The sequence below is a fragment of the Miscanthus floridulus genome, chromosome 1, assembly GCF_019320115.1.
Source record: "Miscanthus floridulus cultivar M001 chromosome 1, ASM1932011v1, whole genome shotgun sequence".
NCBI classification, from domain to species: Eukaryota; Viridiplantae; Streptophyta; class Magnoliopsida; order Poales; family Poaceae; genus Miscanthus; species Miscanthus floridulus.
The window spans coordinates 37,254,121-37,267,417 of NC_089580.1; the positions used below are offsets into that span (position 1 = coordinate 37,254,121).

The following is a 13,297-nucleotide window of genomic DNA, read 5'->3' on the forward strand; positions in this document are numbered from 1 at the left end:
AACAAAACAGCAGCAGTGCATGCTTTATTAGTAGACCATGCGTTCTAACGATCATGAATTACAAAAGAAAATAATGAATCAAAGGCAAATAGTGCCCTTGGGGAAGAGCGAGGAATGCCCGCATCAATCTGGGCAGGCCCGACGCGCAGTGGGAGAGCGAGGACATGCACGCGGGCCGCGTCATGGGCGACATGCTGATCCTCCCTGCCGGCGACATGCTGTTGCTGAACGGCGCCGCCAAGGGCTGCTCTAGCTGGGGCTTCGGGCGGCAGCCGGTCCTGAGTCCTGACCCCGATCCTGTCCTCGCCGCGGAAGGCGTAGGCGCTGCTGTTCCGGCGGGCGCTGTCGTCGGCCTCGGCTTTCATGGTCCGGCGCGCCACCGCAGGCGCGCGCACGAGACCCCGCTCGAGCTCGAGGTTAGCGCGACGCGCTCCTCCGTTGAGGCAGACCGCCGCCGCTCCGCCTCCGCACGCGGCTCGCGCACAGCGGGCCTGTACGCGTATTCATGTAGGCATACGACCTGATAGTGAGCCCATGTACACGAGATGTGTATAAAATGGCATGGATGGATGAGAGATAAAATTATAAGGGTATTTCTTCAAATAGGTGAATTGTAATGACGTATTTTCAAACTTCAAAAATTATAATGGCGTGAATGGACAATAGCAGGGCGTGAAATTAATACGTAAGGTAGAACGAAGCGAAGATTGAGAAAAAGGAAAAAGGTACGGAAGAGTAGATAATAAGCCAATTGACTGAAAGCGAAATCATCTTTAGAAGAGTAGATTCACCTAAAAGGACAATGTTCACAGCAGCCAAATTGCAATTTGCACCAGCAGCGAACAAAAAGCGTTCACTATGTTAATCCATACTTTGCCTTTGATGCATATATGACCTATCATTGTATAGGCACTAAACTGATATGACACAAAATGTTACTGAGTGGCGATATGCTTGTAAATGAGACAGGTAGAAAGGAACATGCATTCTGCAACTTTCTGAGAATGACCATACAGTAGGAGAAGCAAACAGAGAACCCAAGCATCCGCATGCACAGCCAAATTTGTTTCCCGTAGAACCGAAATCATTTTGGAAGTGTAAATGCAAAATAAATGACAGATTTTTTATGTAGACCAGAAGCTTTTTGCATGTGTAAGTAGGTACCCATCCAAAATTTTCAATACAACCCAAAGAGGCATTTGGTCAACTAATTTACAACTATAAAATCAAATATGAACAACCATTGTGAGCCTAGACCGTACTACATCTTACTTGTCTCCTAGTTATCTTAGCAGTAACCAAATTCACTACTCAGAACATGCAACAGTTGCAGATATGGTGCCGTAAATTTTGGAGTAACCAAATTCACTCTTGAGAACATGCAACAGTAGACAAAAGTATGGTTCACTAAGTATGGTAATTGTAGCAGTAAGTAAGCAGATGTGACGATCTCAATTTCACTATTGAAAGGCGGAATATGGATGACACTATTAGTACGGAAACAATGTATTGAGCATAGTGTTTTGGAGTCCACACACTAGAGAAACAAACAATCAAGCGATTCTGTGTAAGAACATGTTAAGACCGGAGACTATTTTGCCTATAGCCTAATGATCATATAACCTTGCAAGTGTAATATGAAGTTATGTTGTAGTACGAAACAACTGCATGAGTAATGATATAGTCTGTGCGTCCCAAAGGCAAATAAACAGCCTAAAGTATATATGGTTGTACTTTGGCCAGCAAAGTCAATATGTGTACATATGAAGTCAGTAGTGGCATTGCTACGTGTACCTGGGTAGATAATTCCTGGGAGGTTTCATGTGAATTTTCATGGTAATGCTTTGGTGCAAATGTGTCGAAGAGGATGTGAGCAACATTTTATTGCTCTGCCAGAACAGAAATAATACAATTGAATTCAGACACCTCAATTTGTATCTTCTGAAGTCCTCCTTTCCAGCGCACTGATGGAATCCAAGCTGCACAGCTTTATATAAATCACAGACCTGTACTATGGAATACTGTATGTGCCTAAAAAATGGGACAGTAATCAGCTTGGTGAAATTAATAATTCAGCAAGTACGTCGAGGGAGGCAACACTAAAAAATGCAACAAAATTTACAGCAACACGGAGCAGAGGATGAGTAAATCAGTATGGCATTGTGTCCTGTAGGCTATACAGCGATGAGCATGAACACTGGGAAATAAATGAGGAGGCAACAGAGGCACAGTGGGTCAAAACCACGGCTGCGCACCTTGCCGGCCTCGCCTCTGCAGGTAGGCAAGTCCACGCTACATCGGAGGTAAAGAGTGAAGGATGGAGTCGCAGTTGGAGGCCAACACCAAATGGTCCACACCATCATCGGTCCTGTTTGAGACAGATAGATCGAATCTAATCTAATCAAATCCGTCTAGAGAGGCAAAGACAGAGAAGGTTGGACTCACAATTCGTGGGCACACCAACTGATCCGACGCATTCGAGGTCGCGTGCACCAAAGGGTGCTCCCATTCTGCTCCCCTGCCGTTCTTGAACCTGGGGTGGAGTTCTGTGGCCGGGAGCATGGACGCATCAGGAGAGGGAAGGACAGAGGTAAAGGCGGAGTGGACGGCCGACGAAGAGGCGTCGGGCGACGCGAGGGGGGCCAGGCGCTGCGGGGGCCACCGACGAGGGTCGCCCGCACCGCGCCGCCTCGGGAGGCGGGCACCGCCGGCGCGCGTCCGTGCGGCTGTGCTACGTCGCACAGCCAGAGAGTGGCGCCGGGCCGTCCGCCTGCAGCGCGCGGGGGCGGACACGCCTAGCGCCTCCCGCTGCGGCGGGGATTTTTTGGTGGGCGTCGGTGGGTCTGGGGAAAGGATAAGGCCGAGCGAAGGAAGCAGGCGGGGCGCAGCGGCCGCACGGGAGCGTGGTGGGCATCCAGCGCAGGAAGAAAGGATCGGATGGCCAGGGATGGTTACTGTGGATGAACCGGATTCTGAGTCAATGAGACGAAGCGGCACTGTAGCTATCATCGTCACCAAGTTTAGAGATCTTTATTTATAGATTTTGTCATGATCGTCTAGCTTTGAGCTGGTTATAGTGTCATGTGATTATTCCTTCAGTAAAGCTACATACTTCCCTGTCAGTTTAATTTTAGTGTCACGAATATGCTTTGCCAGGAGCTTGCTAATGTCAGGCAACTCTTGTTCAGTTGTTTTCTGAAAGTTCCGTAACATCATCTGGACTACTTGACCTGAACCAAAGTACATGTGTGCTGACGTACACGTGCCAACTGCAGGGTGGAGGGATGCAAATTTGAGCGCCCTGTTCGCTTGGCTTATAAGCCGTATTTTTTTCAGCCAACAAACATTATTTTTCTCTCACAACAAATCAGTCAGCAGTACTTTCAGCCATGACTTATCAGCAGCGAACAGGGCAGAGAAGCTTTGTCACGAGGAAGCAACAGAAGGCTCAGATTCAGACTCAAGTCACATTACTCATTTTATCCGTGCCATACCTGAAGCAAGAATCTACGGGTTTCCGTCTGCCTGCAAACATGGCCGCATGCATGCACACTACAAACCAGCCTAACTCTGCCGTCCGTGTGTGTGATTCTTCAACGGCAACGCAACCCCAGATAGAATAGAATCTAGTTCGTCCCGCGCGTGCATCACAATCCCAACGCCAAGCCGAGCAACTGCATTGTCTCTAGTCCCCTGCGATCAGAGTTTAAGTTCAAGCTGCACAATTGCCTTCAACTTCAGTTCGGAGTCCGGGCTGCTGCTGCCTGTCCATCGTGCTTAGCGCTGCCAATGGCATCCAGCAGGAATCCGACGAAGCTTGCGGCGTTCATGGCGCCCCTACCCCTCTTCGCGCTCCTCTTCTTGTCCGGCGCTCTCGAGGCTGTAGTAGGCGCGAGCAACGACACCTCAGCTGACGGTGCGGGCTACACGTGCAGCTCATCTGGCAGCCGCGGGTCCCTGGCGTCGCCGTCGTCCCACCATAGCGTGTTCAGCCTCGACCGCTACGGCGCCCGTGGCGATGGCAGGCACGACGACACGCGCGCGCTCGCCAGGGCGTGGAAGGCGGCGTGCGCCTCGCCACAGCCGGCCGTCGTGCTCGTCCCCAACGGCAGGCGCTACCTGCTCAAGGTCGTCACCCTCGGCGGCCCGTGCAAGTCCACCGTCACGGTCACCGTGAAGGGCACGCTGGTGGCGTCGCCGAACAGAGCGGACTGGAGCGACAAGGACAGGAGGCTCTGGATCGTGTTCCGGAGCGTCAACAAGCTCACTCTCGACGGCGGTGGCGCCATCGACGGTAACGGACACAAGTGGTGGCCGTTCTCGTGCAAGATCAACAAGGCTCTGGTAAAGAGTGGCGCCCATGCTCCGGCTCATTTCAGTAATTTTTTGACGGGCGCGTGTGTGTTCCAGAAAAAAAGTGTCCGGACTCCTAACCTGACCTAGCTGAATTGGCTTCTGTTTTCTGCAGCCTTGCAAGGAGGCTCCAACAGCTTTGTCATTCCACTACTGCACCAATCTGAAGGTGGTCAATCTGAAAATTGTGAATAGCCAACAGATCCACATGTCGGTCGAGGACTGCGCCAATGTGCAACTGGCGAAGTTGTCCATCACAGCACCTGGCACGAGCCCTAACACTGACGGCATTCACATCACTCGGAGCAAAGATGTGCGGGTCACAAATTGCAAGATCAAGACTGGTAAGTAAAATGTTCTGGATTCTTCGCATCATATATGCCACTATGTCTTCAAACTTTCACTATCTTAGAACTTTTTTCATGTTATATAAACTTCGCAGGGGATGATTGCATATCAATTGAGGACGGGACTCATAAACTTCATGTCTCCAATGTTGTTTGTGGACCTGGGCACGGGATCAGCATCGGAAGCTTAGGAGATGACAACTCACGAGCCAAAGTCTCTGATATTACCATAGATTCAGTACAATTACATGGCACCACCAATGGAGCACGCATCAAGACGTACCAGGGAGGAAGTGGATATGCCAAGGACATCACATTCCAAAACATGATCATGAACAATGTCAAGAACCCGATCATCATCGACCAGAACTACTGCGACAAGGCTAGGCCATGCAGGGAACAGAGGTCGGCAGTGCAGATTAGCAATGTTGTCTTCAAGAATATTAGAGGGACAACCGTTACCAAGGATGCCATCAAGATGAGTTGCAGCAAGAATATGCCATGCCAAGGCATTACCCTGCAGAACATTGACCTGAAAATGCAGGGTGGCAAGGGAAACACAGAAAGTACATGCCAGAATGCAAAATGGAGAAAATCCGGAAAGGTTGTTCCACAGCCGTGCACCTCCAAAAACATGGGCACATTTGGACACCTGTTGGAGATCCTGTTGTCTTCACACTCGTTGAGTTCGTGGTAACTATAGAAACTTGCAATTCGTTGTGCTGGTCAGTGTATTTGTGATTTGGTTCACGTAACACCCATGTATAATTTCCTCAAAGAAACACCCATGTATAATGTATTTTATTTTATAGAAGGCGCAGCAAATTAGCATCAATATTTATTCTATAGCTGCTGATATTTTAGGGGGTACATGCGGCTTGAGATTTGAGAATCCAGCTTGGTGGTGATCTGGCTACAACATTTCACGTCATTTTTCTTAGCTCGGATTGGAAGCATAGCCGTGTTCGCTTGAACTTATCAGCTATAGTGTTTTCTCTCACAATAAATTAGCATCAACATCAGCATCAGCATCAGTATTAGCATCGGCCGCTTTTATGGCCAATTTATATCTTATTAGGGCTTCAAGTTGGACAATGTAATTAATAAATAAATAAATAGGCAGCATTTAAAAACTACTTTTTCAAAAAAAAGTTCAATTGCAACTCTAAAGATCATGCATAAACGAGGAAATGGATAGCATATGTCCTTGAGGAGAAAAAAATGCTTACACGAAGACAAAAAGTAAACCATTGGATCCGCCAAATCCAAAAACGTTTTTCCGGTAACCTCACCAGCGGTGGAAAAGTCACCTGCAACATAGAAGTTGTCAACAACTATGTTTCGAGACTTTTCATACCAAAAAAAGAATTGGCCATCCTCACGTAGTCACATAGGTGAAGGTCGATCTTTGGTTCATCAGGAAAAAGAAAAAGAAAAAGAAAAAAAAGGAAACTCGATGAACCTACTAGTTCACTGACAGTCTGAAACGCACGAGACGAAGACGGAAGAATGCGTGCAACGGAGCTTTTGACCAATTGTGTCGCTCGCATGTCAGCATATGCATCCAGTAGCTTAGCATACAAGTGTCACCCGTTGTCACAGCTTGCACCGGAGCCCAAAGCTGCGCAGCAGCTTGCTCAGGTATCTCTTGGCCCGCGACTCGCGGCGCATGAAGGAAGTGGATATGCCAAGGACATCACATTCCAAAACATGATCATGTACAATGTCAAGAACCCGATCATCATTGACCAGAACTACTGCGACAAGGCTAGGCCATGCAAGGAACAGAGGTCAGCAGTGCAGATCAGCAATGTTGTCTTCAAGAACGTCAGAGGGACAACTGTTACTAAGGATGCCATCAAGATGAGCTGTAGCGAGAATGTTCCATGTCAAGGCATTACACTGCAGAACATTGACCTGAAAATGCAGGGCGGTAAGGGCCACACAGAAAGTACATGCCAGAATGCAAAATGGAGAAAATCCGGAAAGGTTGTTCCACAGCCGTGCACGTCCAAACACAATGGCACATTTGGACACCTGTTGGAGTTCCTGTTGTCTTCACACTCGTTGAGTTCGTGGTAACTATAGAAACCTGCAATTCGTTGTGCTGTATTTGTGATTTGGTTCATGTAACACCCATGTATAATTTCCTTCAAAAAAAACACCCATGTATAATGTATGTATTTTATAGAAAGATCAGCAACATCAGCTACTGATATTTTAAGGGTATATGGCGCTTGAGATTTTAGAATGGTTAAATACAAACCACAATGGGGTATGCGCCCACCCCTTATCTCCCAACGTCCAATTTGCTTCAAGATTCGTGCCTCAGTGCTTTTTTGGTAAAAAAAATTCCATGCGCCAGTGCTTTTTTTTTTTGGAGTGGGGTAAGAGTGGGTTGGCTTGCACGAATCTCGGAACAAACTGAGCCGTTGGATAAGTGGTGTGCGCCCCCCCTGGTTGTGGAAAATACAAGTTGCTGGATTCTCAAACAACTTGTAGTAGCTAGCAATTTAACTTAAGAGAAAACTCAACTTATTTAAACATGAAGCGATAAAAAAATATAATTTATTAAGGCTTCAAGTTGGACAATGTAATAAATAAATAGGCAGCATTTAAAACCTGCTTTTTCAAAAAGTTTTTTCTTTTCAATTGCTCTTCACAACTCTAAAAATTGTGCATAAACTAGGAAAAGGATAACATATGTCCTTGAGGAGAGAAAAATGCGTACACGAAAAAAAAGTATTAATGTGCCATTAAGGGCATACCCCCTACGCACTGCGTCGCTTCGGATCAATGCGAATTTGTGCAAATCCAATGGTGGCTGTGATGTCCCACTAGGTTTTGGGAGTTTTTAACGAGCCATACACATAGCATAAATTTGGCCAAGGGGAGTGTTGTAAATCAAAGTCCAAAAACAGTATAAGAAAGGGAGACTTTGAGTGTGGCCAAATTAAATGAAGAGAGGGAAGAAAGTCAAGGAGTTCACACATCCATCCAACCTCCATCCTCTATAAATAGGAGGTGCTTTTCATCTTTTGTATACATGAGAAAGAAAGAGAAATACAGAAATAATTCTCGTTCCCCTTCTCACGTTGTGTCCCTATGTTCTTGTGCATGTGATTGCGAGCACACTAGTGGAATGCGCGTGCCCCTGCGCGCGTCGGGTAAGTGTATGTGCTGTAAATAGAAAACATGTCTTGGCAATGTTTACAACTGTCTTATCTTCTCTCCATACAACCTCAAAAACAACATGAATCATCAGATCGATATTTCACAATTCATTAAGGCCCAACTACAGCTTCGGAACAAAGCAAAGTAAATGTGGTCATTATGTGAACCTAAGGTAACAAATGCAGGTGTCTCAACTAATTTCAAAGTTACACATTCATGTACAATTATCATGTGCTAGATTCATGATCCAAAGAGTCCTTAGAGTTTAATCCCATACAAATCCAGACCAACGAAACGGGTTGTAGATCTTGGCGTTTGGTTGTTTGTATGCACTGTTCACTATAAGGAGCACATATTCTGGTAGGAAACAAAAGCAGAGAATGGGGGTTCAGAGGACCAAATGAAGTGGAATGCTGAAGAGACAGGCTCACGCCTTCTGTTTGTGTGCAAGAGAAACATACCTATTGAAGTGGCACAGATGAAGGCTGGAGCCACACAGGCGCCTAGGATGTGGAAACAAAATGTCAATCAATCTGAAATCAACAGGGAAAATGGTTGCTGAAACATTAAGTTTGGATCTACCTACTGTTAAAAAAAATACTTGTTTAAAAAACACTCCAAATTATAGCAGAAAAAGTCACAGTTTTGTAGATAAATGTAGAGCATGATGACTGTTAGCCGTGTCAGTTTATGGCATGGTGAATGTACCTGCCATCCACGGTAGATAAGCCAATTCATGTTCTTTGCATCACGGTAACATCTCCAAGTCAAAGCTCGCTGCATGGAGCGTCTGCTGTGAAAGTAGATTTGCTTGTAGATTCGCTTTGCTTAAATGGATGATAAAGCTTTGGTGGTATATATGTTACCTTGAAAATGGTGACATATAAGTTAAATGGTACTGCAATTTCTTTTGCAATTTCATCTGGGTGCATGCTGTATGCGTTTAGTCTTCCAATGGCTATGTATTGTTGATGTGTATCTGAAATTGGTTAATGGTGATGGTAATTCATAATGTACCCTTTGTATTGGGTACAGATAATTGGCATACGATGGTGACGTAGTACCTTTGCTGTTTTGTGGTGCTTCCATAGAGGACCGATGGATGTACCGTGCTTTGAACAGGTGTGGCTGAAGCCTGTAATATGCATTAGATATTATATGAATATGTCAATAGATGACATGTCAGTAAAAAAAGATCACATTTTTTGGGGTACAATGCTAATGGTTCACCTGTCTGGCAGCAAGACACTATTGTGTTTCAACCTATGTTCTAGAACTATAGTAATTAGGTGTGTTATTAGCAAGAATGGAAGCCTTTTCTTTAAGGAAAGGGAAATACTATATCTTAACTGTAGAAGTATGTGGCCACCTCAAACTATGCATGAAGATATGATCGGAGATACATGCAGTAGACGATGCATTTGTCTCAGTACTGTCAAGAGTGATTTGCTTGAATACAGTACTAAGACATGGATTCATTCTATGATAAGACAAAATAATTTTGATTGACCTCATTTGCTATCCTATTTAGTGAAGCGGAAATTTCCTCAGAAAATAAAAATAGCTGATGGGAGCATTTGCTTTAATTTCTAGCAGGTTATGCACTATGTAAAAAAAAAGTCAGATTTTGAACGTTTAAGGTTTAAATGAACCAGAAGTGTTCATTAAGCACATCGGTGACTTGGATTTTGAAAGGCATTAATATTAGTTGAAACTAATTAGAGTACCAGAACTGTCATTTGTCCAGTGCACGTAGCTCCCGCTTGCGCAGGGTCAGGGGAAGGGTCCGACCACTTGGGTCTTTTGTACGCAGCCTTTCCATGCATTTCTGCAAGAGGCTGTTTCCAGAACTTGAACCCATGACCTCATGGTCACAAGGCAGCAGCTTTACCACTGCGCCAAGGCTCCGCTTCTAAGACAAGCTAACATTCACAAATCATATTCCATTCATCATATATCAGCAGTTGCTTTGTGATATAGGATTACGGTTGTTCACTTCTTTTCCCATTTTTCAGATCAATCTAATCCTACAATATATGAATAAGTGAGAAGCTTTAAAGATAATAAGAGTGCAAAAAATCTGTGTGAAGTTACTGAAGCAGTAAGTATATATTGCAGTAAAAAACCCTAACAAATTTACCTGAGCAACCAATATCTTAAAATCTCAAATCACAGGCATCCATCAGACACAATCATAGGAGGGTATAGTTAAGGATTTAGCTACAGCAACGAATGAAAACAATTTTTGGATGCATTTACCATACTATATATGTCATCTCACTCGAAGAACAACAATTATTGATGCCTTTACCGTACTATTTATGTCATACATATCACTCGAAGAACAACAATTACTTTGGCAAAGAAGGAAACAATGGTTATCAGAAAAGTCAATAAGCTATGATGCCTTTTTCATTATCTTAATCAAGCATTGTATGTTTGAAAAGAAAAAATGGATGTTGTAACCCAATCAATCTGAATAATAATAGTAGAATAGAATAGAACCGGCAGTCCGGCACGTGAACGTGCATATGAATAACCAGAAGTTACAAATTCAGCAAGCAACACTATGACTATAGGTGAAAAGTGCAACGTAGATGAGGAAAATAGAAAGAAAAGTAGGAGTTTAGCCCACCAGTCTGAACAACAGCAACCTGCGATTTGTAGGAGCAACAAAAGTGTCTGTTGGATCTTTGAAACAAATGAGAAGCACCCCAGATGTAGGGAATATAGACCTAACAAAAAAACAGACACGCATATGAGCCGACGCTGCAGAGCAAAAAAAAAAGAAACAGAAACTGCTTAACAACAATGTATATTAGCAAAACCTTTCATAAGTAGGAATGCATCACATGAATTGGCAAATGCCTAGAACAGCCTTTCATAAGCAAAGAGGCTTTCAGCGTAATTTTAGTGATACACAACACACCCACACCATCATCATATAATGAGCATGTGTTTAGATTGCAAACAGCGAAATGTGTTTAGATAGCAAACAGTGGAATGTGTTTAGAGGGAAAATAAATTAATTAAAAAAACATTAGAGCATTTTAGAGGTCTCGATAATTTGGCCAGCATCATTTGTTCATGAACTTGGAGCTTGAAGGCATGATCAGAAATGAGTTACTCTCATAAATCGCATAATCTAAGTAACAGGTCATGCCTACTACGGTAGTACCTCACAAGCGAATGAACATCTTGATACCCTCTTTGCCTGCGCCTATCAATAATGCCCTTGAAAAGCAGTAGCCTATTGGGGCTTCACCCGTATAATCTGATACTAATCTTCCTTCTGTATCTGTCTGGATAGATGAATGGACAACATTAAGATCGTTTCCCCATGATGAACTCATCAAGGTTTCGAAGATCGGTGGAAGAACACATGCATTTCATTTACAACCATCAATTTTCTGAAGCTTTCTGATTATTTGCAGGAATCCTCATCAATGCGAGGTACAATTAAATAAACAATTATCTCGAATAGTACTATGAAAAGTGTTAAACAACAGATTTGGTATTTTTCCTATGTTCTACACAGTAAACAATCACTGCACAAAAATTATCATACACATGTTTTATACAATTTTTGCTCTCTATTAAAATAACAAAAATCATCAATTAAAGGCACTTGAACTACACCTCAATATTTCTCTACAGAACATGCATGGCATATATTTTTCACAGAAAGTACATCTCAAGAATAGATCAACCAAATTAGAATCATATTTTTCTGATGTATATTCTATTTATTAAGCATTTTCCAAGAAACGGCAAATACAAGAATTAAATAAAACCCTATACAAAAGTATCACAAAAACCACATGCAATATTTTTAACAGATAGATCTAGTCACAAGAAACCTAGCAAAATTTATTTCATCAATTTTGGAGCAATATAACTCGAGATATACATTTTACAAGCTTTTTAATCAATTTTTGAAATCATTTTAGAAATCCTTTTCTTTAAAACTGAAATTCCACCGAACCCTAATCTGCTAGGTGCACACGGTGCAGTGCACCCAGAGGTGCTGCCACGTGGGACCCGCGGTCAAGCCGGGCCCACGCGTCAGCCGGAGCCGAGGCAGGGGTCGTCGTTGACCTGCCGGCTTTCGCCGCCGGTGAGCTCGCTGGCGGTGAGGTCACCACCAGCGGCTTCCCGCTACGAGGCGGACCCGATGCGCCAAGAGCGGGCACTGGAGGAGCTCGGAAGCGAGCTCGCCGGCGCGCATGGCGACATGACGGCGCGGCATGCCCGCGTGCGGGCACTTCCCGGCCACAGCAAGGCACGGGGAGGCGTGCACGAGGTTCACAAGGGCAAGGCGGTGCTAACGCGCGCGAAATCGGAAGGAGAAAGGGAGCGAAAAGGGGGAGGTCCATGGAGCCGTGCTGCTCCGGCGAGCAATAGCGGCCGGCTCGAGCCTTACCACGTCGAAAGGAGACGAGCAAAAGCTACGCGATGCCGGGGCGAAGGTGTGGCGAAGATATAGCGAGCTCTGGTGGTCAGGCGTGGCCGGGACGGCTACTCCGGCGATGGCGCGTGGCGGAGCGAGTGTGCTGCGGCTGCTGCTTGCACTGGCGGAAGAGAGGGCGAAGTGGAGGGGCGAGTGGGGAGCGTGGCGCGGTCGGGCAGGTGAAGGCGGGCACGTGGGCGCACGCAGGGGCCACCGGGACGGCCAGGTCGGCGGTGCCGCGCGGCGAGCTCGCCGGCGCATGGCAGCCACGCGGCTTGTGCTTCCGGGCGCGGTCGAACGCAGGCGCGCGGCACGGGCGAGCGGGCGATCGAGCGCGGAGGCAGGCCAGGCCGGCCTGTGCTGCTGGGCCGAAAGGGAGGCGGCGGCCCATTAAGGATGAAAATGTGATTTTTCCTTTTTATTTTCTTCTCCAAATCCATTCAAATAAAATTTTGAACCTTTTCAAAGCAGTTTCAAAAGTTGGACCCAAAATAGAAGTTGCTCAGAAAAATGTACTCTATAACTTTGCTTTAATGACCAAAGTCAAATTCTTGCTAGATTTTGAATTATAAAATTAAAGTCAATTAAATTTCAAAACCCTATTTTGGAAGATTATTTTTAAAAGAAAATTTTGGCAAAAATTTAAATATAAACTTTGCTCCAAATTGTATCCTAAATATTTATAAGCTATCTTAGTGATCAAACCAAGAAATCATATCACCCAAACATGAGCATGGCATTTCAAATAGTTTAAACATGATGAATTTCAATTTAATTTCAGTACCACATGAAATGACACTTTCTTTCTTTAGAATGGAATGCATAGATGCTGCTTATGCATAATGAAATGATGATTATGCTCATGAGATGGAATGTTAATGCATGCTTAACACCGAGGTGTTACAAAGTTTTTGGAACTAAACAGGGCGATGTTTCAGGTTTACTGAAGATGAGTTACGCAGATTTTATGTCG

General features: G+C 44.7%; 1 protein-coding gene and 2 long non-coding RNA genes across 3 annotated transcripts; 1 reads left to right on the forward strand and 2 right to left on the reverse strand.

Moving 5' to 3' along the window:
• Positions 1-3,756: 3,756 nt before the first annotated feature.
• LOC136479302 (polygalacturonase ADPG2-like) lies at positions 3,757-5,523 on the forward strand. The gene is made up of 3 exons (XM_066477217.1): positions 3,757-4,344; positions 4,469-4,697; positions 4,796-5,523. The coding sequence occupies exons 1-3, from the start codon at positions 3,790-3,792 to the stop codon at positions 5,395-5,397; spliced, it is 1,386 nt and encodes a 461-aa protein (XP_066333314.1). The 5' UTR covers positions 3,757-3,789; the 3' UTR covers positions 5,398-5,523.
• Positions 5,524-7,948: 2,425 nt separating this feature from the next.
• Positions 7,949-8,429, reverse strand: LOC136479312 (uncharacterized). The gene is made up of 2 exons (XR_010764594.1): positions 8,336-8,429; positions 7,949-8,231 (listed from the first exon to the last, which is right to left on the reverse strand). It is a non-coding gene; the product is annotated as an uncharacterized lncRNA (long non-coding RNA).
• A 508-nt stretch (positions 8,430-8,937) lies between these two features.
• LOC136479320 (uncharacterized) lies at positions 8,938-11,182 on the reverse strand. The gene is made up of 3 exons (XR_010764595.1): positions 11,053-11,182; positions 10,510-10,609; positions 8,938-9,009 (listed from the first exon to the last, which is right to left on the reverse strand). It is a non-coding gene; the product is annotated as an uncharacterized lncRNA (long non-coding RNA).
• Positions 11,183-13,297: the final 2,115 nt, after the last annotated feature.

Bases quoted from the DNA above. Each gene is read 5' to 3' on its own strand.
- LOC136479302 (XM_066477217.1), top strand. From the start codon at position 3,790: ATGGCATCCAGCAGGAATCCGACGAAGCTTGCGGCGTTCATGGCGCCC. The intron at 4,345-4,468 runs GTAAAGAGTGGC...TGTTTTCTGCAG, and splicing joins GCAAGATCAACAAGGCTCTG to CCTTGCAAGGAGGCTCCAAC. The intron at 4,698-4,795 runs GTAAGTAAAATG...TAAACTTCGCAG, and splicing joins AAATTGCAAGATCAAGACTG to GGGATGATTGCATATCAATT.